Source organism: Pantherophis guttatus, chromosome 2 (assembly GCF_059756535.1).
Source record: "Pantherophis guttatus breed Tessera chromosome 2, ASM5975653v1, whole genome shotgun sequence".
Classification (NCBI taxonomy): Eukaryota; Metazoa; Chordata; class Lepidosauria; order Squamata; family Colubridae; genus Pantherophis; species Pantherophis guttatus.
In genome coordinates, this window is record NC_142064.1 from 129,082,991 (window position 1) to 129,109,327 (window position 26,337).

At 42.2% G+C, this 26,337-nt stretch overlaps 1 protein-coding gene across 16 annotated transcripts in view; it reads left to right on the forward strand.

Moving 5' to 3' along the window:
* KIF5A (kinesin family member 5A) overlaps positions 1-26,337 on the forward strand; it is a 72,299-nt gene that overhangs the window by 16,975 nt on the left and 28,987 nt on the right. For all 16 annotated transcript variants that reach the window (XR_004591824.3, XR_015732392.1, XR_015732393.1 and 13 more), the window contains exons 2-9: positions 19,219-19,306; positions 19,475-19,548; positions 19,713-19,817; positions 20,337-20,385; positions 20,564-20,619; positions 20,780-20,867; positions 22,561-22,685; positions 24,157-24,261. Coding sequence is in view for 12 of the 16 variants with exons in the window: in XM_034419211.3 (XP_034275102.2) it covers positions 19,219-19,306; positions 19,475-19,548; positions 19,713-19,817; positions 20,337-20,385; positions 20,564-20,619; positions 20,780-20,867; positions 22,561-22,685; positions 24,157-24,261 (690 nt within the window). In the remaining 4 variants the exon portion in view is untranslated. The remainder of the gene's footprint in view (positions 1-19,218; positions 19,307-19,474; positions 19,549-19,712; positions 19,818-20,336; positions 20,386-20,563; positions 20,620-20,779; positions 20,868-22,560; positions 22,686-24,156; positions 24,262-26,337) is intronic.

Sequence of the window (26,337 nt, forward strand, 5' to 3'; positions counted from 1 at the left end):
ATTATCTTTGAGTTCATAAGTTGCAATATTTTCAGTTTTCTGCTTCTTCTACTTTCCTAGAATTCTTGGGTGTGGAACAGTGGTGGGTTTCAAAACTTTTTACTACCAGTTCTGTGGGCGTAGCTTGGTGGGCGTGGCAGGGGAAGGATACTGTAAAATCTCCATTCTCTCTCCAATCCAGTGGAAGGTTACTGCAAAATCCCCATTTCCTCCCAATCAGCTGAGACTCAGGAGACAGAGAATAGATGGGGGTGGGGCCAGTCAGAATTTTTACTACCAGTTCTCCGAACCACTCAAAATTTCCGCTACCGGTTCTTTAGAACTGGTCAGAACCTGCTGAAACCCACCTCTGGTGTGGAAGTGTCTATTTTTCTCACCAATTTCATAAATAAAGGAAGGACCTTATAAACTTAAGAGGACCCCACTACCTTAAAAAAGATTGGTCAGAAAAAAATATATCTGTATGATCATAATTCTTAAGGAACCGAGCCATACTATTTAAAGACAAATTGGGGAGAAAGCTCTTCTTTTTTCTTAAACAGAGCAGATTTTCTTGTATTTTTCCTAATGTGTACACTATATTTAAATGAACAATTTTTAAAAATTCAAATACAATTAAAGTATAGTTTTGTAGAAAAGTTAAATGCCTTGCTTTCAGCGTCTTAATCTAACCATATGCCTCAAAATATTTGCCTATTATGTCTAATATAATATGCCAAATTGAGGTTAGCAATATTCCATAAATTTACAAGCCCCAAAATAAAAGCAGTCAAGTTAGTTTTAATATTAATATATGGCAATTACTATTTATGCCGGTGCCAATTAAATGCCAAATTATTGCTTCATGTAGCTTGTAAAGTATGTATAGAAGCATTTTTCCAAATATAAAACAAGTTCAGTACTTAATACTATGCGTTTAAGAGAATGAATAGAAAATCAATCCAAAGCCATTCTGTGCCCAAATTGATAAAAGAACTTTATAACTGGACATTTGCACTAATTTATTTTTGGAGAATTCTGTCTGTGTTTAATTTCTTTGTTATAATCTACCATTCAGACAAAACCTTTGAAGAACACTGTGCGGATAGTGTCATTATTTGCTTTAGCCACTAGATGGCCCTGCTGAAGAATGAAGATATACAGTATCTGGGTGGGATCATAAATTTATGTTCCCTTGTAAATGAGACAATAAAGTTCTTAGATAGCCTCTTGGCAGGTAACATGTTTCCTCTAAACCACCCATGTGAACTGTGATAGATCATCATAAAATGTTCGGTCTGGGCTTCTTTTGAACAGCGTAGTAATAAATCCAAACTATAGCAACTAAAAAGACCAAGGGATTGGAAGTGAAATTTACTTCATCCATGCTTCAAACAGTTGCTGTGATATCCAGACAGTTTCTAGACATATATCAATATTATGTGCCTGTATTGGATTTTAAAATCCCATCTAGTTTAGAATTGGTATACCTAAAGTTTTGCTTGCATCTACACCAGTCGGTCCAGCTAGTAAGATCATTACTTTTGTTAGCTGGGAAGACACAGCTTTGGTCCTCTACCAATTATAGTTAGGCTGTGGCGTTTTCTCCCTGGGGAAGTTCAAGATGTACCATAGTTGTTAATGCTTCTGACACCAGGCTAAACGCTTTCTGTTCCCTCAGATATTTTCATTCAGTCATAATCTTGATAGAATTAGTTTTATGATAGACTTTCTGCAGTTGTTTTTATTTAGTTGTTATATTACTGACGTTTTTGAAATCGGGTTAGCAGGCCAGTTATTAGGGTTGCCAGGTCTGCTTCCAAAAAATAGTGGACAAGCAGGGGGCGGGGGTTAAGTAGTAAAAAAATAAAATAAAAATTACAATTAAATTATATATTTTCTTACAAACATTTTAACACGTATTAAAATAATCACTTCAAAACTTTACTTAAAATTCAAAACATCAAATATATTATAATAATATGTAAAATATTAAATTACATTTTACTTTGCTGTCGTGTGTATTTTTTATTTGACTGCGCAGCTTTGATCAATTCTTTGTGTTTAAGGAATAATTCTTTAATTTCAGTACAACGTTGAGTAATATTAAAAAATATACAAAGTTCACTTCAAACTGATGGTACAAGGAGTCGGTTACGTTCGTCAGTCCACAAATTTCCCATGACGCTGAAAATTCGTTCAACGTTTGCATTTGATACCGGAATTGATGCACAATACTGGAACAGTTTCAGTAAACTCGGAGCTGGCTCTTTCTTGAAAAAGTACGTCCACTTATCAAGGGATGAATCGCCCTGCAGATGAACATAAACTTCTTCTAAGGCAGAAATTTCATTGAAGAGAGTGTTGGGTGGAAGTTCTTCTCGCCATGGTGATAATAACCAGATGTTCGTCATTTCTTCTAAAGTTGGAGGATTATTGCGATCAATTAGATTGAAACAATTTAGCGTCTCATATACTGAATCGGTGAAATTATACCACTTTTCTAGGTACACAATGGCTCTTTGATACACGTTGATGGCTTCTTTCTTGAACTTTTGCACGGCATTCTCAGGCAAATGTTTTTTACGTAAGGCAAATAAAACTTTCATTCCAAAAAACTGCTCATCGTATTTTTTTTGCAAAGAATCACGCAGCTTACGCATGATAATGTGAAGATCACATGCAAGAATTTTCTTGCTTTCCAGCTTCAGTAGGGTGTCTTGCATTACTGACATGAAGAAGTGCGTGAAATATAAATACAATTCTGAAATTGTTGGTTCATCGTCTTTTGCGAGTTCATTTTCCTTATCCGAAATAAGGTTCCAGATAACCTTATGGCACTCATCAGATCCAAGAGAAATAAAATACGATTTTAGAGGTATCCAGTTTAAAAGAAGTCTTTCGACCGCTTTAAACAAACTTAACCAACGTGTTGGAACATGGCGCAAAACTTCATGGAATACTGACTCGCAAAACTCAAAAAATGATTTCAACTCTTCTCATTTCTTCGCAGAATTCAAAAATTCGGCAAAAACCTTCAGCACTACATTTTCGATATCAAAAGATAACTGCTTTAATGCATTTTTTGCGCTGTTGTGTAAAATGTGATTATTGCAATGAGCAGCTACAATATTGTCATTTTCCAGCAATAATTTTTGGTAAACAGATTTGTTCACTCCATAATTGACCGATGCATTATCTGCTGAGTAAGCTGAAACATTATTTATTTCCAATTCGTTATCACTAAGAACTCGACACAGCTGATTTTTTATTGATGTAGAATCTTCGAAAGAATCCTCATAAAAGTCTAAAATTTTCACACACAGTCCTTCTTCACAAGTAAAATATTGTGCAACAACAGGATACATTTTGCGATTTCCCTTGTTTGATGCGTCAGTAGAGAGAGAAAATGGAATTCCAGTTTTAAGATCATTGAGAACCAACTCAATAGAAAAAGGATACAAAACCTCATTGACAATAGCTGATGATTTGGTTCTTCCACAAGACATCTTTTTTACAATTCTGAATCATCAAAAATTTGCTTCATTAACTTAATACTGCAATCTTGAGTCAGGAAAGAAATATGGTGTTTGATCCCATGGTACGTTTCAGCCATTTCAGCTACAGTCACTTTCTCACTGAAAGAGGAGTCTTTAACAATGAAAAACGAATTGATTCGCTTGTTGCTGGAAGCTATTTTCTCCTTATCTAAATGATTTTTTATGCTTGCATGCTGTGTGACAGCTTTTATACCATTATATTCAATTGTGAACGATTTCTGACACAATTTACAATAGGCCGTCGTATTTGTTCTGTCGCTTTCGTTGTTGGTAATCCATGCAAAAGTAGCTTCCTAGTCTTTGGTGTATTTGCACACTCCTCTCTTTCGTTTTAAAGAATTCGAAATCTCGCCCCTGTCACTCTCATCACTCGACACCATTTTAGGTCAATCGACACAAGCTACAATACATTTTAAAAATGTGAACTGTACATAATTTTATAATATATTTTTATTTTAATCTCATTAAATTTTTCGGAGAATCGAGTTCAATGGATATTCGATCTTTGTCTCATTCTAACATATGAAAAAAAAGACAAAACGCGATTCTCCTATCCTTATTCTCTTAGACTGTACAGCTTTAGATTACGTACCATTTCATCGTAAAGCGTTTGAATAAAAAAAATGTCCACTATTTTGTGAAAAAAAATAGTGAACTTAATGTGAAAAAAGCAGACTGTCCGCTCAAATAGTGGACACCTGGCAGTCCTAGCCAGTTTATGCATCCAGAAGAGTGTGAGGGCCTTCAACCAGGAAGAAGTAGGCAACAGGCAAGTGATCTGAAGGTGCCCAAAGCAAAGAAGCTTGGACTGCCTGCATCTCTCACTTCCCCATTCCCTCAGACAGTGGTGGGATTCAAATTTTTTTACTGCTGGTTCTGTGGGCATGGCTTGGTGGCCATGGCTTGGTGGCCATGGCATGGCTTGGTGGGTGTGGTTTGGTGGGCGTGGCAGGGGAAGGATACTGTAAAATCTCCATTCCCACCCCACTCCAGGGGAAGGATACTGCAAAATCCCCATTTCCTCCCAATCAGATGGGACTTGGGAGGCAGAGAATAGATGGGGCGGAACCAGTCAGAGGTGGTATTTACTGGTTCTCCGAACTACTCAAACTTTCCGCTACTGGTTCTCCAGAACTGGTCAGAATCTGCTGAAACCCACCTCTGCCCTCAGAGAATGCCTCATGTCTACCTTGGGCTAAGAGAACTTTGCACAGGGCTATCAAAGCTCCTTGTTAACAAATAGTTACCATGTTTCCCTGAAAATAAGACCCTGTCATATATAAGACATATATATTTTTAACCTTGAAATAAGCGCTTGGCCTTATTGCCATGTACTCAAAAGCCCAATTGGGCTTATTATCAGGGGATGTCTTATTTTGGGGAAAACAGGGTAGTTCAGGTTGATGTAGTTATTCTCTCATTTTACTGCATGGTGGTGCTACTGTATTCCCGGTTCATTTTGTCAACGCAAATGGCAATTTTTTTTGTAAAACACAATGACTTTTCTTCCTCTACCACCACCTCAGTTTGTAGGAACCCATCTGCATGGTTCATCAAGGGGTATAGGTAGTATTTCTAAATCTTATTCCCATTTCTGAAAACTTCCCTACATTTTATTATTACTTCATATTTAATTTTAATTTCACCAAAATTAAATCTTATCTTTAATCTTAAAAATATACCAATTTAACAAATAAATAGAGTTCTTAATTCAAATAATACAACATAATACAATTCCCAATTTATTTCCCTAAATTCTGTCTAATTAACAATACCATTTATATAAAAGCCTATAAAATAAATCTTATTTAATTAAATCATAATCCTATATCATTCAATTTTCTTCTCTTTTCTGCTTAGATAAGTGTATTATTAAAAATATTAATAGAAGAGTAATTGTTTTGATTATGTTAATATGAATAAGCTTACTATAAGATGGTAATCGTTGAGATATGTGAGCCAAGATTAAGAAATAAGTGTTATGGCAAAAATAGAATGTATAAAATTTTGTAAAAGATAGAACAAAAAGTTGAACAAATTTATGACCGGATCAATGCTCTGTTCTGAAAAGATATACTATATGTTTATTTGTGTGTTTTTAGAATTTTTTTTAAAAAAATTGCAAAAAAAAGGGGGGGTATAGGTAAGAGTTAGGACCCTAAAGCTGCCATTGGGGCCCAGATTCTTTAAATCAATCTTGTGGGCTACTTTTTTATGCTTTATGAGCTTTACTTATGGATTCTAAAATCATGTGTGTGTGTTTGTAAAGTGACTGTGATGAAATATCTTAACACTGAGATAAAAATTCCTTAGCTGGAAAAAAAGCCTGCTAAATACTTATTTATTTATTTATTTATTTAATTGAATTTCTATACCGCCCTACTCCCGAAGGACTCAGGGCGGTGCACAGCCATAAATAAAACACATAAATATACAAAATGTAAGATCAAGTAAAAATGAATTAAATAAATTTGGCTGAATTAATACTAATTAAAAAACCCCAATTTTAAAATACATTTAAAAATTTAAAAGTTACAGTTGAAAGGGAGAAGATTTAGGCGAGGCCAGCTTGGTGAAATAAAAGCGTCTTCAACTCGCGGCGGAAGGTGCGCAGATCCGGAATCCTCCGTATCTCTGGGGGGAACTCATTCCAGATCGTCGGGGCCCCCACAGAGAAGGCTCTCCCCCTGGGGGCCGACAGCCGACATTGTTTGGCCGACGGCACCTGGAGGAGCCCCTCTCTGTGGGAGCGTACTGGTCGGTGGGAGGCTGTTAATGGTAGCAGGCGGTCCCGTAAGTAACCAGGTCCTAAGCCATGGAGCGCTTTAAAGGTGGTAACCAGCACCTTGAAGCGCACCCGGAAGACCACCGGGAGCCAGTGCAGCTCGCGCAGGAGAGGTGTTACATGGGAGCTCCATGTTGCTCCCATAACCACCCGCGCGGCCGCACTCTGCGCCAGTTGGAGCCTCCGGGTGCACCTCAAGGGGAGCCCCATGTAGAGAGCGTTACAATAGTCCAGACGAGAGGTGACGAGGGCATGAGTGACTGTGCGTAGCGAGTCCCGATCTAGAAAGGGACGCAACTGGCGAATCAGGCGGACCTGATGAAAAATCCTCCCGGTCACGGCCGTCAGGTGTTCTTCTAAAGACAGCCGTGAATCCAGGAGGACGCCCAAGTTGCGAGCCCTTTCCGTAGGGGCCAGTGATTCGCCCCCAATAGCCAGCGATGGCGTCAGCTGACTATATCGGGACGTCAGAAACCACAGCCACTCGGTCTTGGACGGGTTGAGTCTGAGCCCGTTTCTCCCCATCCAGATCCGTACGGCCTCCAGGCACTGGGACATCACTTCAAGGGCATCGTTGGGGTGGTCTGGGGTGGAGATGTACAGCTGGGTGTCGTCAGCGTACAGATGGTACTTCACCCCGAAACCACGGATGATCTCGCCCAGCGGCTTTACATAAATGTTGAACAGAAGGGGCGAGAGAACCGATCCCTGCGGCACCCCGCATATAAGGGGCCTCGGGGTCGATCTCTGCCCCCCTGTCAACACAGACTGCGACCGGTCAGAGAGGAAGGAGGAGAACCACCGTAAAACGGTGCCTCCCACCCCCAACCCCTCCAGCCGGTGCAGCATGATACCATGGTCGATGGTATCAAAAGCCGCTGAGAGATCTAACAGGACCAGGACAGAGGAACAACCCCTGTCCCGAGCCCTCCAGAGATCATCAACCAACGCGACCAATGCCGTTTCCGTGCTGTACCCAGGCCTGAAGCCCGACTGGAACGGATCTAGATACGACGCTTCATCCAGGTACTGGGGTAGCTGTCGCGCAACCACACTCTCAACAACCTTCGCAACAAAGTAAAGGTTGGAGACTGGACGATAATTAGCCAATATTGCCGGGTCCAGGGAAGGCTTCTTGAGGAGAGGCCTTACCACCGCCTCTTTCAGGGCGGCGGGAAAGACACCCTCACCCAACGAAGCGTTTATAATCCCCTGGAGCCAGCCTCGCGTCACCTCCCGGGAAGCCAGCACTAACCAGGAGGGACACGGGTCCAACAAACATGTGGTCGCGTTCAATCTACCCAGAATCCTGTCCACGTCATCTGGGGTCACAGGATCAAACTCATCCCAGATAACAGTCACAAGACCTGTCTCCGTCACCCTCGCTGGATCTATCCCGTCAGAGTCCAGACTTGCCCGAATCTGAGTGATTCTTTAAAGAAAACAAGATTTATGCTTATTTTATATTATGCCCTTTGGGCTGAAGTGAAATACACACACACACACACACACACACACACACACACTGAAGTGAGATCTCTCTCTCTCTCCCCCCACCCTCTCTCTCATCCAAAGGGCACCAAACAGTGAACAGCTAATATTAAAAACATAATGCTGAAAAATAATATAAAAAATCACCCACTAAGGGTCCTATCATAGCATAGGAGCTTTGATGTTTTGGGGCAACCTTCTTCAGTTATTTCTGCCCAACAGATAAGATCATGTAAAAGTTTTTTTAGGTCCCTTCCCTCAGAGATTGAGCATCAACTTGTTTCACCCCATTCTTATGGTCTCTAAATACTCTTTCAGGACCTCCATCTTGTACGTTAATACTGTTATGTTTTTGCATGCTCCAGATAATTTTTCCAAGTCATTTCTGAAACCCTACAGAGCTGTAGAAAATGCTGATTAAATACCTACACACAGCTGTTCAGGAAAGACATCAGGGAAATATGGCAGAACATTTTTTTTAGAAGGGCACAGTGGTGAAATCCAGATTTTTTTACTACCGATTCTGTGGGCGTGGCTTGGTGGGCATGGTGTGGCTTCGTGGGCAGGGGAAGCATACTGCAAAATCTCCATTCCCACCCTACTCTGGGGCTAGCTAGAGGTGGTATTTGCCGGTTCTCTGAACTACTCATAATTTCCACTACTGATTCTCCAGAACCTGTCAGAACCTGTTGGATTTCACCCTGGAAGGGCACATTTATACAATTGATGAGGTCATCTGGGCAACTCTTTTGCTTTCTAGGCTATTGCTGTGTCCTTTGGTTGAAGTTCTGCTTAATTATAGCAGTTGAATTAAGCACATTGCTCATTTCTTTAACTAAATGCCAGTCATGATCTAAAGGCAATTTCCACTGACTGTTTGAATTGGATATGGGAGTTGATTTTTTTCAAAGCTGCTTCGTTGAAACGCTTTCATGGTCTGACCTTCCAAACTTTCCTGCTGGACCACAAAACTGTCACAATAGACAATAGAACAATAGCTGATAGGAGAGCCATCTGCCTCCTTCCCCTAGATAAGTCCCCCCCCCCCAAAAAAGGCATCATATCTGCTTTTACATAATACAGCAGCTGCAGTCTCAGCGGCCTTGGTCTTTTCGTTACAGAACCTGGTCATCCCATCCAGCAGTACCAAGAGAGGCTGTGAGGAAAAAAGCAATATGGCAGATTCTAGGTGTCTCAATATAATTGGCTCTGATGAAGCTATGATTAGCTAAAAGTCAATTTCCAAAGGACTAGTTACATTACGTCTGTTGTGGCAAAAATAACATCCTCAAGGCCCCTTAGGGAACTAGCGGGAATATGATGACTTCTTCTGCTTTCTTAAAGTCAAACTCACCTCAGCAGCTGCTTCTATCAAATGGAGTCTAGCCCATAAAAGCTTATGTCATGTGTGTGTGTGTGTGTGTGTCTGTCTGTCTCTCTCTCTCTCTGTGTGTGTGTGTGTGTATTTGTGTTCATATTTAAATTGACACAAGACTCAACCTGCTGAATGAACACTGGGGTAGGTTTGAAATTGGTCGGTCTCAATTACCTAAGTGCTTTTTCACAGCTCAGTTATTAATTAGATTATTGTTCTATGTCCACTGCCACCCTGCCACTAAAAATACGAACAAAGTGCCAGAATCATTGAGGAACAAGTGAGGTAATTCCCTTAATTGGTACCTTTTCTGATTCTCCCCATTCTCCCCTATCTGTCAGCCTTCCCAGATAGACAAGACAGGAAACATGATTAAATAAGCTAACTCTACTTTATTCTAAGATTATATTAACAGAATCTTGCAAGTTTGATTTTCTTCCTCTTTTCCAGCCAGCAAATCATTGTTGTTCTTCAGATTATAATTTTGAATAGTCCTTTCAATTGATTCTAGTATAGCAGAAGTATAGAAATTTAAAAGTTCTTGTAAAACCTCTACAGTCACAACTTGTGAATTTGCTGGCTCATATAGTAATGATCCTCCATCCTTGATGTCAGCCATATTTCAATTCCCACTTTAAGTTTATTCAGCTATCAGGTTAATAAATCCAATAATTTTCCACACAATTTAGAAGTATAAAGTAGTTGAGGTCAATACCATAGTCTTTTTCATTTCACTAGCACTTTAAATCTTTTTCTTGCCGCGTAATCCGGTAGCTTTTACAATATTGCAGCTTTAACGATCACTTTCACTTTTAAGATTCATTTTAACGCCCTTAAGCGCCATCTTTTTTCTTTCTTTTAAATGGAGTTAAAGTTTAATACTTGCATTTTCTGTTCTCCTGATTTGCTCTGCCAGCATCCAGGTTCAAATTTTCTCATAGTCCTTAAAATTGCACTGCTGGTGTGGTCGCGATCCCTTGTTCTGCATAGAGCAGAATCGTCCCGGATCCGGAGCACTGAAGGGCTTTCAGGGAGCTCTCACCCTACAAACCTCAGGCTTAAAAAAAAAAGCCTGGGGGTCTAGGGGAGCTCTACCCAGACCCTTCTGCTCTTCTCTCCCCCTTTTTCCCTGGGGGAGAGTTTCGAACCACTAGAACAGCTGATTTTCGCTGTTCTAGCAGCAAATGGAATCACGGGGCTGGAGCTCCTAAAGGAGCATCCATTCGGGGAACGTGGAGCCACCGGAAGTCAGAATCTTGCAAGTTTGATAGTACTAATCTCCTGCTGTTTCTTTTACAGCCTGAGAAATTAGGAAGGGTCCTTTCTGAGTCTGCCTTTCTGCCCTTGTGCAGCTGTGAGCTGTGCCCTTTCTTATCGGATCATTCCCTATGCAGCATCTCTCTCCCCACCCCAAGTCATTTCCATATACCATTACAGGTGGTCTTAGTGACAGTTCAACGTTACAATGGTATTGAAAAAAGTGCCTCATAGCCATTTTTCACACTTAACGACTGTTGTAGCATCCCCATGGCCATGTGATCAAAATTCAGATGCTTGGCAACTGGTTTATTACTATGACTTGCAGTATCCTGGGGTCATTTGATCACCTTTTTGCAACCTTCTGAGAAGCAAAGACAATGGGGAAGCCAAATTCACTTAACAACTGGGTTATCAACTGCAGTGATTCTGCAGGCATAAAATGGGGCAAAATGGGGCAAAAATCACTTAACAAATGTCTCACTTAACAACAGAAATGGTCTGTTAATTTTGGTCATAGGTTGAGGACTACCTGTATATCATCTCACCTTTGAGATGAGTGGGACACTACTCCACTTTGGTAATGATGACTTTATTGTACAATGAACAAATATTAATCAAATCACACCAAACAGAAAAGTTGATATTGGGAAGCTATAATTGGAAACTATCAGTCTATCTTTTTTGGCAATCTGGGCTGAAGCTAATTAAACATGCATATAAGAATCCATGAATCTCTAATGAGTAATTTATTATAGAACAGCTAAAAATACATACTGAATGATTTCAGCAACTGCTGTGCATCATGTATTATTTCTATTTATGATAATAAACACCCTGTTTTCTTCCCAACCACTCTTTGTAAAGGGCTAAATATGATTGTTTTTGGACAGAAAATACGGTTTCCATCTGTTCTTTGTTTTGGTAACAGTCTGGGATGGACTGAGGCTGTATATTTCTGACTGTGTCACCTTTCTTCAAACAATTTTGTATGTAGCTTGAGTATTAAATGCAGCATTTTGATAAGGGAGTAAACCAAACCAAACACATGACAACCATGAAATTTTCCATGGCAAAATGTGTCATTGAGGAATGTATGAAAAAGAAGATCTAATGCAATCTTTCCCCAAATTGGTATTTTCCCATTTGGGGGAATTAACCATAATTTTCAGTCAGGAGGGACAATATATCTTTAAGTTACGTACATTATAAGACTCTAAAACAGTTAGTGCTGACTGGTGCTGTAAATTATACCAAGCATCAGTATTTTCAGATATTTTGTTACAAACATGTATTGTAATTTTGTTGCAATAAATAACAAAATATAAATTGATTATTCTAAACATCAATGGTATATGAAGGAATCTATTAAGCTAGAATCTCTTCTTAAAAAGAGTAGCACAGCCTACAGCCATTTTCAAGAGCAGTCATCATTAGCAGTTAATGGCACAAAGCATAGGTCACATTCCTATGTGGGATTAGGTATACTGCACCCCATTCAAATGAATGTTGTGCACAATTAATTGCATTAGGTTGAGGACCTTTAGTATCTGAAGAATTTTATTTACGTACTTTGTAAGTAGAGATACTTATAATGAAATTGAAATAAAGCATCTACTCTCTATAAGTAGTGTAATGCAGATTTTTAAAAATCATGGTGGTGAGAAGTAGGGTGATTTTAATCTGAGTTTGCCTCTGGTTTCTGTCCATGTAGCTCTCCGACATGGTATCTGGAATACCAGTGCTTCCTCAGCAAACTTCCATTAGACCTTCCAGGGTTCCTGGTGCATCAGATTGTTTAAAAGATTGAATTTAGGTGGCATGGAATATTCTGAGAGATTAGAGGGAAAGGTTAGGAGAAGCTCATAATTCTGGCAAATGAATTGTGATTGGCCATGCCCATCATGGCATTCACCTTGGGAATATGTCTGTGATAAATTCCCAATATTACAAATATGCCCACTGCCTAAAAGATTGGGCACCCCTGCTTTATGTTAGCAATTGCCTTGATTTTTTAGGCTGCAATCTTGGACTATTGTAGGAGGATAGAATTGTACATTAGAGGAAATATCATAAGAGCGTCATGTTTCATTCATCTAATATCCCTCTCCCCAACCTTACTTATCAGATTTTATTTAAGGAGTGCCTCCCTCAGAAACAGAGCAGCAGCATGTAATTCACTATGTGTGAATGTGATAAATGTGATAAATTAGAAAGCAGATGCAGATTAACTGCATACACTATTATGCAAAATATGTAGAGGCCACTGTGTATTCATCTTACAATGGGTTGAGTAATGACAGGCTAGAACATGCTTTGTGTCCTGGACACGCCTTTTAGATGATAAATATGGGCACTATAACATTTGCAGATGGAAAAACATCTGCCTGAACATAAAATAAGTAGCTGATTGTGTGCCCATGGGCCCTATAAACCAGTCCAAGAAGCTGAAGCGAACCACTAAATATATTTTTCAGTGCTGTTCAGCTTCCTCATCATTTTCTAACTGTCTAATTGACTTTCGGGTCAGGCACTCATATATTTGAGAAATTGTGCATGAATTCCCAAGGTACCGTATTTTCTGGCGTATAAGACGACTGGGCGTATAAGACGACCCCTGAATTTTCCTGTTAAAATATAGGGTTTGGGCTATACTCGCCGTATAAGACTACCCCTCTTCCAATGCACACCAAATAAAAATTAAAAAAACATCAACTGGCTTACCCACAATGTAAAAGCAGCTGTGCTAGACCCAAAATGGCCCCTGCAACAAGCAGGAACCTCACACAGCCACAAAAAGCCCAAAAATCCAACTTTCACACTTTACACACACAAAATTCCACATACAGCTTTGTGAGATTTTGTGTGTTTGTGTAGTTAGAGTGAAACACTACAGAAACACACTAAATCTCAGAAAGCTGCACAAATATTATTTCATTTTATTTTATTTTTATTTTTATATGAAAGCTAAATTTAAAACTTCCTAAACTTTAAATGGCTAGGTCTAAAAAAGAACAACTAAAAAGAACCCCAATTAACTATTTTTTTTAAAAGATCCCAAAGGGGAAAAAAACTTACCCAATAGAACAGGGGTCTCCAACCTTGGCAACTTTAAGACTTGTAGACACTAATACGAATCCAGTGCGTCGCTTGCTGAAGCACCTGGACTCCCAGTACGGGATGGGGTCCTTCAGGCACTCTCCCTCCTCTCTGTCTCTCTCTCTCTGTCTCCCACTCTTTCTCTCTCATTCTCTCTTTCTCTCTCTCTCATTTTCGCTTTTTCTCTCTCTCTCCCTCTCTTTCTTTCTCTCCCACTCTTTTTCATTCTCTCTTTCTCTCTCCCCCCTCTCTCCCCCACTCTCTCATTCTCTTTCTCTCTCCCCCTCTCTTTCTCACTCTTTCTTTCCCCCACTCTTTCTCTTTCTCTCCCCCCTCTCTCTCATTCTTTTTCCCCCTTTCTCATTCTCTTTTCTCTCTCTCCCACTCTTTCTCTCTCATTCTCTTTCTCCTCCCTCTTTCTCTCTCATTCTCTTTCTCCCCCCTCTTTCTCTCTCTCTTTCTCCCACTCTCTCTTTCTCTCTCCACCCACTCTCTCTCATTCTCTCTTTCTCTCTGCCTCCCTTTCTCTCTCTCCCCCCACTCTTTCTCTCTTTCTCCCTCCCCCTCTTTCTCTTTCTCTCTCTCCCACTCTTTCTCTCTCATTCTTTTTCTCTCTCCCCCTCTTTCTCTCTCTCTCCCCACTCTCTCCCTCTCATTCTGATTCTCTCATTCTGATTCTCTTTCATTATCTCTCTCTCTCTCTCATTCTCTCTCTGATTCTTTGATTCTCTTTGATTCTCTGTCTCTTTCTCTGTCTCTCATTCTCTGTCTCTCACTCTCTCTCTCTGATTCTCTCTGTCTCTTTCTCTCATTCTCTTTCATTCTGTCTTTCTCTCTCTTTCATTCTTTGTCTCTTTCTCTCTGTGTCTCATTCTGATTCTCTCTCTTTCTCTCTCATTCTCTCTCTCTCTCATCTCATGGGCCAGCCAGTGTCTTGGGGCTGAGAGGAAGTCAAGCATCTCCCTGAGAGACTGAGGGCCGGAAGAAGTGTGGGAGCGAAGCACTACTTGAACTTGTGCGGCATGAGCATTCGCCTTGGTATATTTGCGCCAGCCGATGGCCAAGGCAGCCCTCATCTGTCTGCTGAAAGTGCAGCATCAGGATTCTGCCTTGGTATATTTGTGGCGCAAGGCAGCCCTCCTCTCCTGCTGCCTGGGACTCAGAGTGGTGAATGGCGTCTGATCCGGAGAGCAGCTGGATTTTGCTCTCTAATTCGGATGCCAGATCGGCCCTCTGCAAACTCTTGTCTCACGAGGAGCACTCCCTGAAGCGGGGCTGGAAACTTTGGTTGGGCTGCTTGAGAGAGGAGAGCTTGCAGGGGGGGTGATCTGGTGTCTGCAATGGAGAGCAAAATCTGGCTTTTTCTCTCCGCTGTAAGAGCGGCATCCGGCTTTTTCTCTCTGCTGTAAGAGCACTGTAAGAGTGGCAACCCTCATCTCCTAATGCTTGGGACTCGGAGCGGTAAATGGTGACTGGTCCGGGGAGCAGCTGGATTTTGCTTTCCATTGCAGACGCCAGATCAGCCCCCTGCAAGATCTCGTCTCTCGAGGAGCCCGACCAAAGTTTCCAGCCCCGCTTCAGGGAGCGCTCCTCGAAAGATGAGATCTTGCAGGGGGCTGATCTGGCGTCCGCAATGGAGAGCAAAATCCAGCTGCTCCCCGGACCAGTCACCATTTACCGCTCCGAGTCCCAAGCATTAGGAGATGAGGGCTGCAGCTCTTACAGCGCTCTTACAGCGGAGAGAAAAAGCCGGATGCCACTCTCCATTGCAGACACCAGATCGCCCCCCTGCAAGCTCTCCTCTCTTAAGCAGTCCAACCAAAGTTTCCAGCCCCGCTTCAGGGAGCGCTCCTCGAGAGATGAGAGTTTGCAGAGGGCCGATCTGGCATCCGGATTAGAGAGCAAAATCCAGCTGCTCTCTGGATCAGACGCCATTTACCACTCTGAGTCCCAGGCAGCAGGAGAGGAGGGCTGCCTTGCACCACTGGCTGACACAAATATACCAAGGCGGAATGCTGTTGCCATGCAAATGAAAGTAGTGCTTCACTCTCACAGCTTCCAGCCATCGCAAACGCCACTTCTTCCCGCTTCTGCCGCCCCCTCCCCCACCGCCACAACAGCACCATTCATTCTGGATGGCGAGGGCTGCGCTCGTTTTTCTGTATTGCACCACCTGCAAAACCCCTGTGAAAGGGTTGTTTGACCCCCAACCACTGACCTAAGATAAGCAAGCTGGAGGGGGAAAATTTTTTCCCTTCTCCATGGCTCTGGCGATCCCAGCTGAGTTGCCTGATTAGCAGATCATCAGAGCTTGGATCGCCAGAGCCATTTAAGGCTCGTCAGAGCCTTTCGGGCTGGTCTGCCTGGTTACAGGAGAACGACACCCGGCGTATAAGACGACCCCCGACTTTTGAGAAGATTTTCATGTGTTAAAAAGTCGTCTTATACGCCGGAAAATACGGTATATATTATATTGTCTCAAGTCGGTAGGTTGAATGGGTCTGAATAACCCTCAGTGGCATTCAGATAACACACGCTTGTAAGAAGTCAGAAAAAGAGAAGCAGATGCATTGGCGTAGCATACTAAATTGGTTGGGTTTAATCTTGTTCAGCTTTTGTATCTGTGGTTAGCATGTTGTGTAAAGCCAGCCTGTTTGGATAGTTTATCCTTCACTATATTGTGTGATTCAGTTACAAGTTAAGTGTGCTACGTGAGTGCTACCTTACTTGTTTAAGATTCCTTATGTGATTGCTGTGCTTAAATTTACAAAAGGCAGGGATTATATACTGCAATGTGCCAACCTCAGGAGCAATCTTATGCCTGTTGTCTTAATTGTTACTTTTTGATAGTATTGTTGTAATTGGTAGAGATGCAGCAAAGTGGCTTTAAAAAGTCAACTAACCTACATTTAAATGAATCAGCATTTGGACAGCTCCTTATTCACAGTCTATCCTGGAACTCCTTATCTCCTGTATACTGTATATATAAATCATGTCATGTGGCCCAAGCAGTGGTGAAATCCATTTTTTTTACTACCGGTTCTGTGGGCGTGGCTTGGTGGGCGTGGCTTGGTATGTGTGGCAGGGGAAGGATACTGCAAAATCCCCATTCCCTCCCCATTCTGCGGCCGGCCAGAGGAGGTATTTGCCGGTTTTCTGAACTATTCAAGATTTCCACTACCTGTTCTCTGAACTGCTCAAAATTTCCACTACCGGTTCTCCAGAACCTGTCAGAACCTGCTGGATTTCACCCCTGGGCCCAAGTCTTTCGTCTTGCCAAAACCAGAACCCTAATAGTGGGGTAAATGTATTGTGAGAATACCATGACTTGGTTAATAATGGGGCAAGAGTGGTTTAATTTTAACACAGGCTTTTTTAAAAATTACAAACACCCAGTCAGCTATGCTTTGGGGACACCATACCTGAATAAAGATTTGGTGCAGTTTATAAAGCCCTCCCAGCTGTGTTTCAAGAAATAGAGTTGGAGACACGTAGTTTTTGAAAAAAGTGTCTCTGCTTTCAGAATTCATTGCATGAGTTGTTTGGCTGCCGCTCCATAACAAATAACAAAGTCTATTACTGCCTGCCTAGCCACCATTAAGGCATTAAGCTTTGCCTTGTACATCCTAGTGCAATAATTCATAGAACACCAGGCACTTCCAGGAGAAAGTGGCTAGGAATTTTATCTTACATAACATAGCAACTTTGGACCTAGTTAGTATGGTTGTGTGTTGCTAGAATAGCCATTAACTACTTTTGATCAAGTTGGGGGCTGGCTGGATTAAATGGATTATGTAAACAGAGTCTTTCTATAGATTGGGAAAGAAACTGTAATATATTGTTTGAATTGTAAGCCACCCAGAGTCATTGACTGAATTGGGCAGACAAAGAAAGTGAATAGAGAAACAAATACATAAATAAAAAACTCCAGACATGAAGAGCACTTATGTTCAGCAAAGTATTCAGCTTCATGGGAAAAGTAAAACCTTATTTTCTCCCTGTTCTAATTGCTACATCATCTTCATCTTTCAGTGGTCATTGCCCTGAAACAAGTATTCTTTGGCTGGGCTTCCCAGAATGTGTGAACCATCCTATCAGCACTTAAACCATTCTAAGATCTTGTAAGAATCACAAAGTAAGATGTGACAATAGCATCTACCCTTAGGCTGGTGATAGAAATGTAGTTCTCCAAGGATTTGAAGAATTATTTTATCCATTCTGGTAATAAGCCATTTTCTGTGCTTTCCTCTTATGAGAAATGTAATCTGATGCTGTGCTATATAGGGCTTTGTGAATTGTTACTGGCACTTTGAATTAGGTCTACAATTCAAAAGGAACCTATAGGTACCAGTGCTATATAACCTCAAGAGAAAAAATACAGGTAGTCCTCAATTTAAAATGGCACTGAAAAAAGTGACTTATGACCAGTGGTGAAATCCAAATTTTTTTACTACCGGTTCTGTGGGTGCAGCTTGGTGGGCATGGTGTGGCTTGGTGGACATGGCTTGGTGGGCATGGCAGTGAAAAATCTCCATTCCCACCCCACTCCAGGGGAAGGATACTGCAAAATCCCCACTCTGGGGCCAGCTAGAGGTGGTGTTTGCCGGTTTTCTGAACTACTCAAAATTTCCACTACCAGTTCTCCAGAACCTGTCAGAATCTGCTGGATTTCACCCCTGCTTATGACCATTTTTCACAGTTATGACCATTACAGCATCCCCCGTGGTCACGTGATCAAAATTTAGCTGCTTGGCAACTGATTCATATTTATAATGGTTGCATTGTCCTGGGATCATGTGGTCAACTTTTTTTTTTTTTTAATTTGATTTATATGCCGCCCTTCTCCGGAGACTCAGGGCGGCTTACAGTGCATTAAGCAATAGCCTTCATACTTTTGTATATTTATACAAAGTCAGCTTATTGCCCCCACAAACTGGGTCCTCAATTTACCTACCTTAGAAAGGATGGAAGGCTGAGTCGACCTTGAGCCTGGTGAGATTCGAACTTACGGTAATTGTAGACAGCTGGTGTTAAATTACAGTGCTCTGTCTGCAGAGCTATCCAGGCTCCTAACCTTGTCACCTTCTGACAAGCAAAATCAATGGAGAAGCCAGGTTCACTTAACAACCATGTTACTAACTTAACAACTGCAGTGATTCACTTATCAGCTATGGCAAAAATGGGGCAAAATTCATTTAACAAATTCTCACTTAGCAACATAAATTTTGAGCTTAATTGTGGTCATAAATCGAGGATTACCAGTACTGGCTATGACAGGAGTGATCAGTTGTAGCTTCTGGGTCATTTCCAAAATCTGCATCATTAGAGCTCTCATTACAGTAATCCAGATGAATAGTGGTCCAGATGGAATCATAACTGTATCATCAGCTGAAGTGGAGCAAATGCCACCCACCATGGTCTCTACCTGTTATTTAAGTAACAGCTGTGAGTTCAGGATTTCCCACCCTCTCCCTACCATCCAAGTATGTATCAGACTTTGGATGAAATAATACTGGATCCAGTGTTCTGTATTCTGAACGCTTACTGATGTATTGTCCCAATTAGACCTTGACACCCTCTTAAACAGTTTTTCAGGAATAATACACTGGATACTTCATGTAAACATTTGGATATTCTAATCTACTATGTTATCTTTCTGTGTCCCTCTCCAGGGCAAGCCTTATGTCTTTGACCGGGTCTTCCCACCCAACACCACACAGGAACAAGTGTATCATGCCTGTGCCATGCAGATTGTCAAAGGTCAGTATGGGCATTGGTAGAATATCGGGTGCTTAATAGGATTGCCTGGGTAGGCAGCAGAAAGAGAATAAACAAGATCCTTTAAAAATGGCAAAGTTTATTTTTGTCTTCATCTCACCCCCACCCCCACCCCCACCCTTTTTTTTTTTTTTTTTTTTTTTTTTGCAGATGTGCTGGCTGGGTACAACGGAACCATCTTTGCCTATGGGCAGACATCTTCTGGAAAGACTCACACCATGGAGGTGAGTAGGTTTCTCACATATAGATTTTAAAAGCTGGTCTGTAAGTGGAAAACATCAGTCTGATAATAGCATCTGCAAAGAGATCCTAGGTTTCAAGAATCAAAGTTATCTGAAGAATTTGGGAGGGCTTGTTGAACTTACTTTCAATTCTTCTGTTCCACTAGGGCAAGCTGCATGATCCCCAGCTCATGGGCATCATCCCACGCATTGCCCAAGACATCTTCAACCATATCTATTCCATGGATGAGAACCTGGAGTTCCACATTAAGGTCAGTGACATACAACAGTACAAGGAGGGATCAGTGATATAGGTAGTGCTTGTTACTTATTTGCCTGAAGCATTCTGACCTATTCCTTAACTCCAGAAGATTCTTAGAACATTAGGCAGGTGTCCCATCACTTGCTTTCTAGTGCAGTTGATGCCCTCCATGGAAAACAGTCAGATGGTGGTAGCAGTCCTGTGCCTTTGAATGGCAGGTTCTATTATGCCAGTCCTACTAAGGATATGCTGGATCTACAGGTTAGGACTGAGGGGAACTGTACTCCACCATATTTGGAACCCACTAGATTGATAGAAACTTGCTTTTTTTTTGTCCTGTTGCTCCATTGTATTTGTTATAAAAAAGGCTAAAAGCTTACAGTTCCCATCTGGAAGATTCAAGTTACCTGTTTGGAATGTCTGAGAGTGCATAGTTTTTTGCTGCTTAAAAGGCACATATCCTTGAGGATGAGAGCATAAGTAATTCCCATCTTCCCATCTTTCATTTCTTTATTCCTTCCCTTCTCAGGTTTCTTACTTTGAAATCTACCTGGACAAAATCCGTGATCTGCTAGATGGTGAGCGAGCTTCAAGGGATATGAAATATCATGTGGGGTGGAGAGCAAGCCAGGAGGTAGAACAAATCAATGGCCTGGGAAGAATTTTGGCCATTGTGAGAATAGCGGGTAATTTAAATAAGACATATTTCCTTGGATTCATTGAGCTCTCTTGGACCCATTTCTTCTTCATCCACAGTGACGAAGACCAGTCTCTCAGTTCATGAGGATAAGAACCGTGTGCCATTTGTGAAGGTGAGTTGATGGGAAATTGAACTAAGATATTTCCTTAAAAAATCAATACTGGGCAATGGTCAATTTCAACAAAGAATGGCAATTAGCTGAAGGGAGTGATGGGATCAGGACCAAAATACTCTCTCTCTCTCTTTTTTTTTTTTTTTTTTTTTTGCTTAAGGGTTGCACTGAACGGTTTGTTTCCAGCCCTGAAGAAATCCTGGATGTTATTGATGAAGGAAAATCCAACCGCCATGTAGCTGTCACCAGTGAGTTTTGAAGACAGGCAATTGGGAAAGGATGATGGCGTATGGAACAGGCAGTTGGGGAGCCCACATACAAGGCAGGAAGAATGTCTGCTTCACTAGGACCTTTCCAAGTGCTTTTTTCTGAGAACTTTGTACCTACTTTGCTTTTGCAGATCCAGAAAAGCAGCAAAAAAGAGAGGGTTGTTTATGTCGGATTGAGGCAGTGATTTCAGGCAGGAGATACCAGGATGGGGTGGGAACTGGTGGCAAGACACTGGAAATGCTTAAGCTGCCAGTTTTGGTTAGCCCAGAGAATGGAAAATCATGTTCTGTGCCACAGGCAAAAAGCTTTGGACCAACTCCTTCATTGGTTCAGTGGGTCACAGACTGTACAGATAGATCTGTACTGAAGAAAATGTAAGAAAAGAAAAGTTCTTGTGCTCAGGGAAAATCATAGCGATATCACTTAATCTTGTAAGGACCATGCTCTGAAGGACTGAGTATAGATTATGTGTGTTGCCAGTGGAGATGTAACTTTCAGGAAGGGGCAGGCTCTTACAGTGTTGGGGGCAAAGAAACCTCTCCATGTTTAACCCAGATCTATATGATGGCTGTATGAGGCTAAATGAGCTCCTGTTAACATATTTATACTACACTAATAAAAAAGGACAACTATCCCTTAAAGGTTACAGCAGCTGATTGTGATAAAGCTGAATAGAACTAGAGATGGTTAGTTCTTAGATAGAGATTACCAGTAAATCTCAACCTCTCCATTTAAAGCTGAGAGAAAGCAATAATCATCCAGCAAGATTTTTAACTGTCACCAAGAGATAAAGTAATAACATTGCTGTCTCTTACTCTCAATCATGCTTAAAGTATAAAATGTAAGTTGATGAGAGGCTAGGTCTAATAAAAACTGAAGGAGATAATATTCTTTTAGTATGGCCTGGTATGCAAACGGCAACCAGTTTGGTGTAGTGATTAGGCATCAGGATAGGACTGCTTTTGATATGAAACCAGTTGGGTGACCTTGGGCCAGTCACTTTCTCTTAGCCCTAGGAAGGAGGCAATGGCAAATCAATTCTGAAAAACCGTGCCAAGAAAATTGCAGGAACTTGTCCAGGCAATCTCTGAGAATTGGACACAATTGAAGGAAAGAAGGGGGAACAAAAGTGAACAAATCATCCAGTTACTGTATATAAAAAATCCTGCATCAAAGACCAGCTGATCATTAATTTTCTGTACATAAGGATTCTTTTTTTGTTCTCAATTTATAATTAGGAAGCAGTCACAACTATTTTTATCACCTATTTTGTTTTGTTGTGTTTTTTCTGCAATACAAGTATTGTATAGGACTTGTGGGTGTGGGGAAGGTGGATTTCCTGTAGAGTTGAAAGTAATATAATTCTTAGTATATTCAACTGGAGTAGCATTTTGATACTGCCTTTAAATGATTATTGCTTATTATCTCAAATCAAACAGTTTACAAGTTTCTGTGATGTTTATTTTTAGACCTGCGCATATGAGGATTATAGTAGAAAGCAGACAACAAACTCATTTGCTAAGCTTTTTTCAATAACACTGCCACTCTCCATGCCTCGAAGAGCCCTCAGTGGTCTGAATATTGTACAATTTCAGTGCAGGAAATCTCTGCCCAGGGTTTCTTTTTGAGAAATAAAACAGGCTTGTCTCTTTCTCTCTCTTAATCTTGCAGACATGAATGAGCACAGTTCTCGGAGTCACAGCATCTTCCTTATCAACATTAAGCAGGAGAACATAGAGACTGAGCAAAAACTGAGTGGGAAGCTTTACCTGGTGGATTTGGCTGGCAGTGAAAAGGTACTCGGGGCTTAAAAGAGATCTGAGTGGGGAAGGAAGCAGAGTTTGATTTATTTCATAAACTAAGATCAACATCATACATAAGGAACACAGTGACTTGTGTGTGGTTAGGACACTGGGTTGGAGGTTAGCAAGCTTGCATTTGAGACCTGATGTTCTGACTTAGGCTTCCTGATATAGTAAAAAGCACACGATTAGTCCCAAAACCCCTTTTTTTAATTTTAATGGCTGTGAATTCCTTTCATTCACAGCACATGCTGAATCACCAAGAGTTTATAAATAGTCCAACAGAAGTCTGCCACAGCCCTTCGGATAAGGCTGGTAAACACACACCTTTATCTTCTTTGACACGCTGCCCTAATTGGCAATTATCTTGGCAAGGCCACACGGAAACACAGATTCAAAAACAGAGCTTCAAAGTACAAACCGACACCATCCACAACATTGCTTCCTGCAAGGGCCCACATGCCTTTGCTCTTTCTTTATGTCTTATGGGAGGGGCCAATCATCTCCAAGCCTTACTCCTGAGTCGTCCCTTTTGTTTTAACTGTTCTTGCCTTCTGACAGCTCTGCGCATGCGCGCACTAGAAACAGGCTCCCCCTGTTCCTCTGCCTCTCTGATGGAGGCTCCAGAGTCCGCACATAACTCCCAGATGGCCCTGGCCCCATCTCTGCCTCCGATGCAGAGCCCTTGTCCGAGCCTTCCCCAGACTCCAGGACTGGCCCATGTTCCTCCCCAGCCTCCTCACTGTCCGACTCCGCTGCCAGCTCCGCAGGCTGCTGGCGGACCACAACACCTGAGTGCTGCCATGGGGTGGGGTGAGCACCTGGCTTTTGCTCCAGCTACTGCCAGGAACAGGAAAGGAGCCCCAAACTGGGTATCCCCTGGGAAACGGTGATGTTACCAGCTAATCCTTTCAATCCGGAAGCGCCTTGGTGCTTCTGACATGAGTGCAATGTGAACATCATACATGTACTGTATCTCAGCAATGCCTTCATAAGATATATACCTTGAAGCTAAGACTCACTAAAATGTCGTACTTTCCTCTCCTCAGCATCAGGAAACCCATTATTTGAATGACAGGTCTCCAAATCAGTATCTTAGGGATCTCCAGAGAGCTATGTGCTTTAAATGCAGTTAGGTAGCAAGTCTGAATAGTGTATTGGGAAATCACTGAATGGGAGAATAGGACCTGATTTGCCAGCCATAACTGTCTGCCACCCAAAGGAAACGATAGGGAGCTTACTTGAGCTGTTTTTGGACTGAAATACATTTCAGATGTTTGGGACAATTACTTTTCATTGGTCTCCACGTCTGTCCCAATTCTTCTGGGCCTTCTAGTTGGTTCCGTTGGTTTTCTCCCAATACCTAGGAAGCTTGTTTATTCAGAAACGAAAGCCTCATTTAGGATTTCATATAACATACAGATGTATCTCCTTTATAATAAACAAATGTCTTCTCTGCTGGCAGGTCAGCAAGACTGGAGCTGAAGGAGCTGTGTTGGATGAGGCCAAGAATATCAATAAATCTCTGTCGGCACTTGGAAATGTTATCTCAGCTCTGGCTGAGGGCACAGTGAGTAGTGCATCCCTTAACAAAAAGATTGCTTGCCAGCTTTCCCCATCCTGGTTCTATACGGATATCTAGGGCAGGGGTCTGCAACGTTAAACATTCAAAGAACCGTTTCCCACAGAAAACACTGGGAGCCACAAAACCTGGGTGAGTGTGGCCAACTCAACGTCACTCTCACCCAGTCACATGACCTGCCCCAGCCACGCCTAACTGGGTTTTGTGGCTCTGGATGTTTTCTGTGGGAAATGGGTCCCCCCCCCCCTCTCTCTCTCTCTCTCTCTCTCTTCTGTTTTTTTTCTTCTCCCTCTCCCTTCCTCTTTCTTTCTTTCCTTTCTCTGACCTTCTCTCTCATTTGTTTCCCTCTTTTCCCTCACTCTCATTCTCTCCCTCCAGCTCTCTCTCATTTCTCTCCCTTCTCTGTCTCATTTGTTTCTCTCTCTTTTTCCTCTCTCTCATTCTCTCCTTCCATCATATTCTCATTTCTCTTTTTCTTTTTCTCCCCTTTTCTCTCTCTCATTTCTCTCTCTCTCTTCCCCCCTTCTCTCTCTTTCCCCTCATCTCTCTCGTGTGCCTGTGTGGGCTCCCTTTTGAAGGCTCCCTTTCCAAAAACAGGCGAGGATTGGTTTTGTTTTGTTTTTTGCTGATGTTCTTTCTTCTTCTTTGGGTGCTTTTTACCATATGATTTAAATCAAGCGTCATTTCAGGTTCCCAGATAAATGAAGCTCTTTAGCCACCCCCTACTGTAGCTCTCTGTCAGCTGGCTGGCCCTGCCCCTCGCCCTCCCCTCCCAGTCATTCCTCACATAGCCTGAGAAGGCTCCGAACGAAAGGGAAGTGCTCCTGTACTTGCCTCTCATCTCGTGGAGGTTTCTTCTGGCGCTTCTTAGTGCTTCGCACACCTTGGTTGCTTGGGGAGACGCACAAATTGTTCTCTGCCCCAAGACGCTGGCCCGGGCCAGCTGTGGCTGATGCTCTTATTTATTTATTTATTTATTTATTTATTTATTTATTTATTTATTTATTTATTTATTGCGATTTATATGCCGCCTTTCTCCCTAGGGACTCAAGGCGGCTTACAAAATGACAACTTCAATACAAATCACAATACAATACCAAATTAAAATCAGTAACCCAATTAAAAAACCCGATTTAAAATTATACCAGTGTACCCCCAAACGGATCAGTTTAATTGGCGGAAGAGCCACGTCTTCAGCTCGCGACGGAAGGAAAGAAGGTCGGGAGCTGTCCTGAGCTCAGTGGGCAATCCGTTCCAGAGGGTCGGGGCTCCCACAGAGAACGCCCTCCCCCTGGGGGTCGTCAGCCGACATTGTTTGGCCGACGGCACCCTGAGGACGATGGGAGAGCGCACAGGACTCTGTGAGAGCGCACAGGACGATGGGAGAACGGCTGGAGATGGTCCTGCAAGTACCCCGGGCCTAAGCCATGAAGGGCTTTATAGGTGAACACCAGCACCTTGAAACGTATCCGGAGTGCCACCGGTAGCCAGTGCAGCTCACGCAGGAGAGGTGTTACATGGGTGTATCTAGACGCCCCCGTAACTACCCGCTCGGCTGCATTTTGGACTAGCTGAAGCCTCCGGACACATCCCAAGGGCAGCCCCATGTAGAGGGTGTTACAGTAGTCCAACCTAGAGGTAACAAGGGCGTGAGTGACCGTGGCTAGGGCATCCCGGTCTAGGAACGGGCGCAACTGGCTTACAAAATGGACCTGTGCGAAGGCCCCCCTGGTTACGGCCGTCAGATGGTCATCTAAAGACAGCCAAGAATCCAGGAGGACACCCAAGTTGCGGACCCTATCGGAGGGAGCAAGGGTTTCACCTCCGATCATTAAGGATGGAACCTCCAGATCCCGGGATGTCAGCATCCACAGCCACTCAGTATTGGAAGGGTTGAGTCTAAGCCTGTTCCTCCCCATCCAAACCTGCACCGCTTCCAGGCAGTGGGACATCACGGAAAGGGCATCCCTAGGGTGGTCAGGGGTGGAAATGTAAAGCTGGGTATCATCAGCATATTGATGATACCTCACCCCAAAACCACGGATGATCTCACCCAGCGGTTTC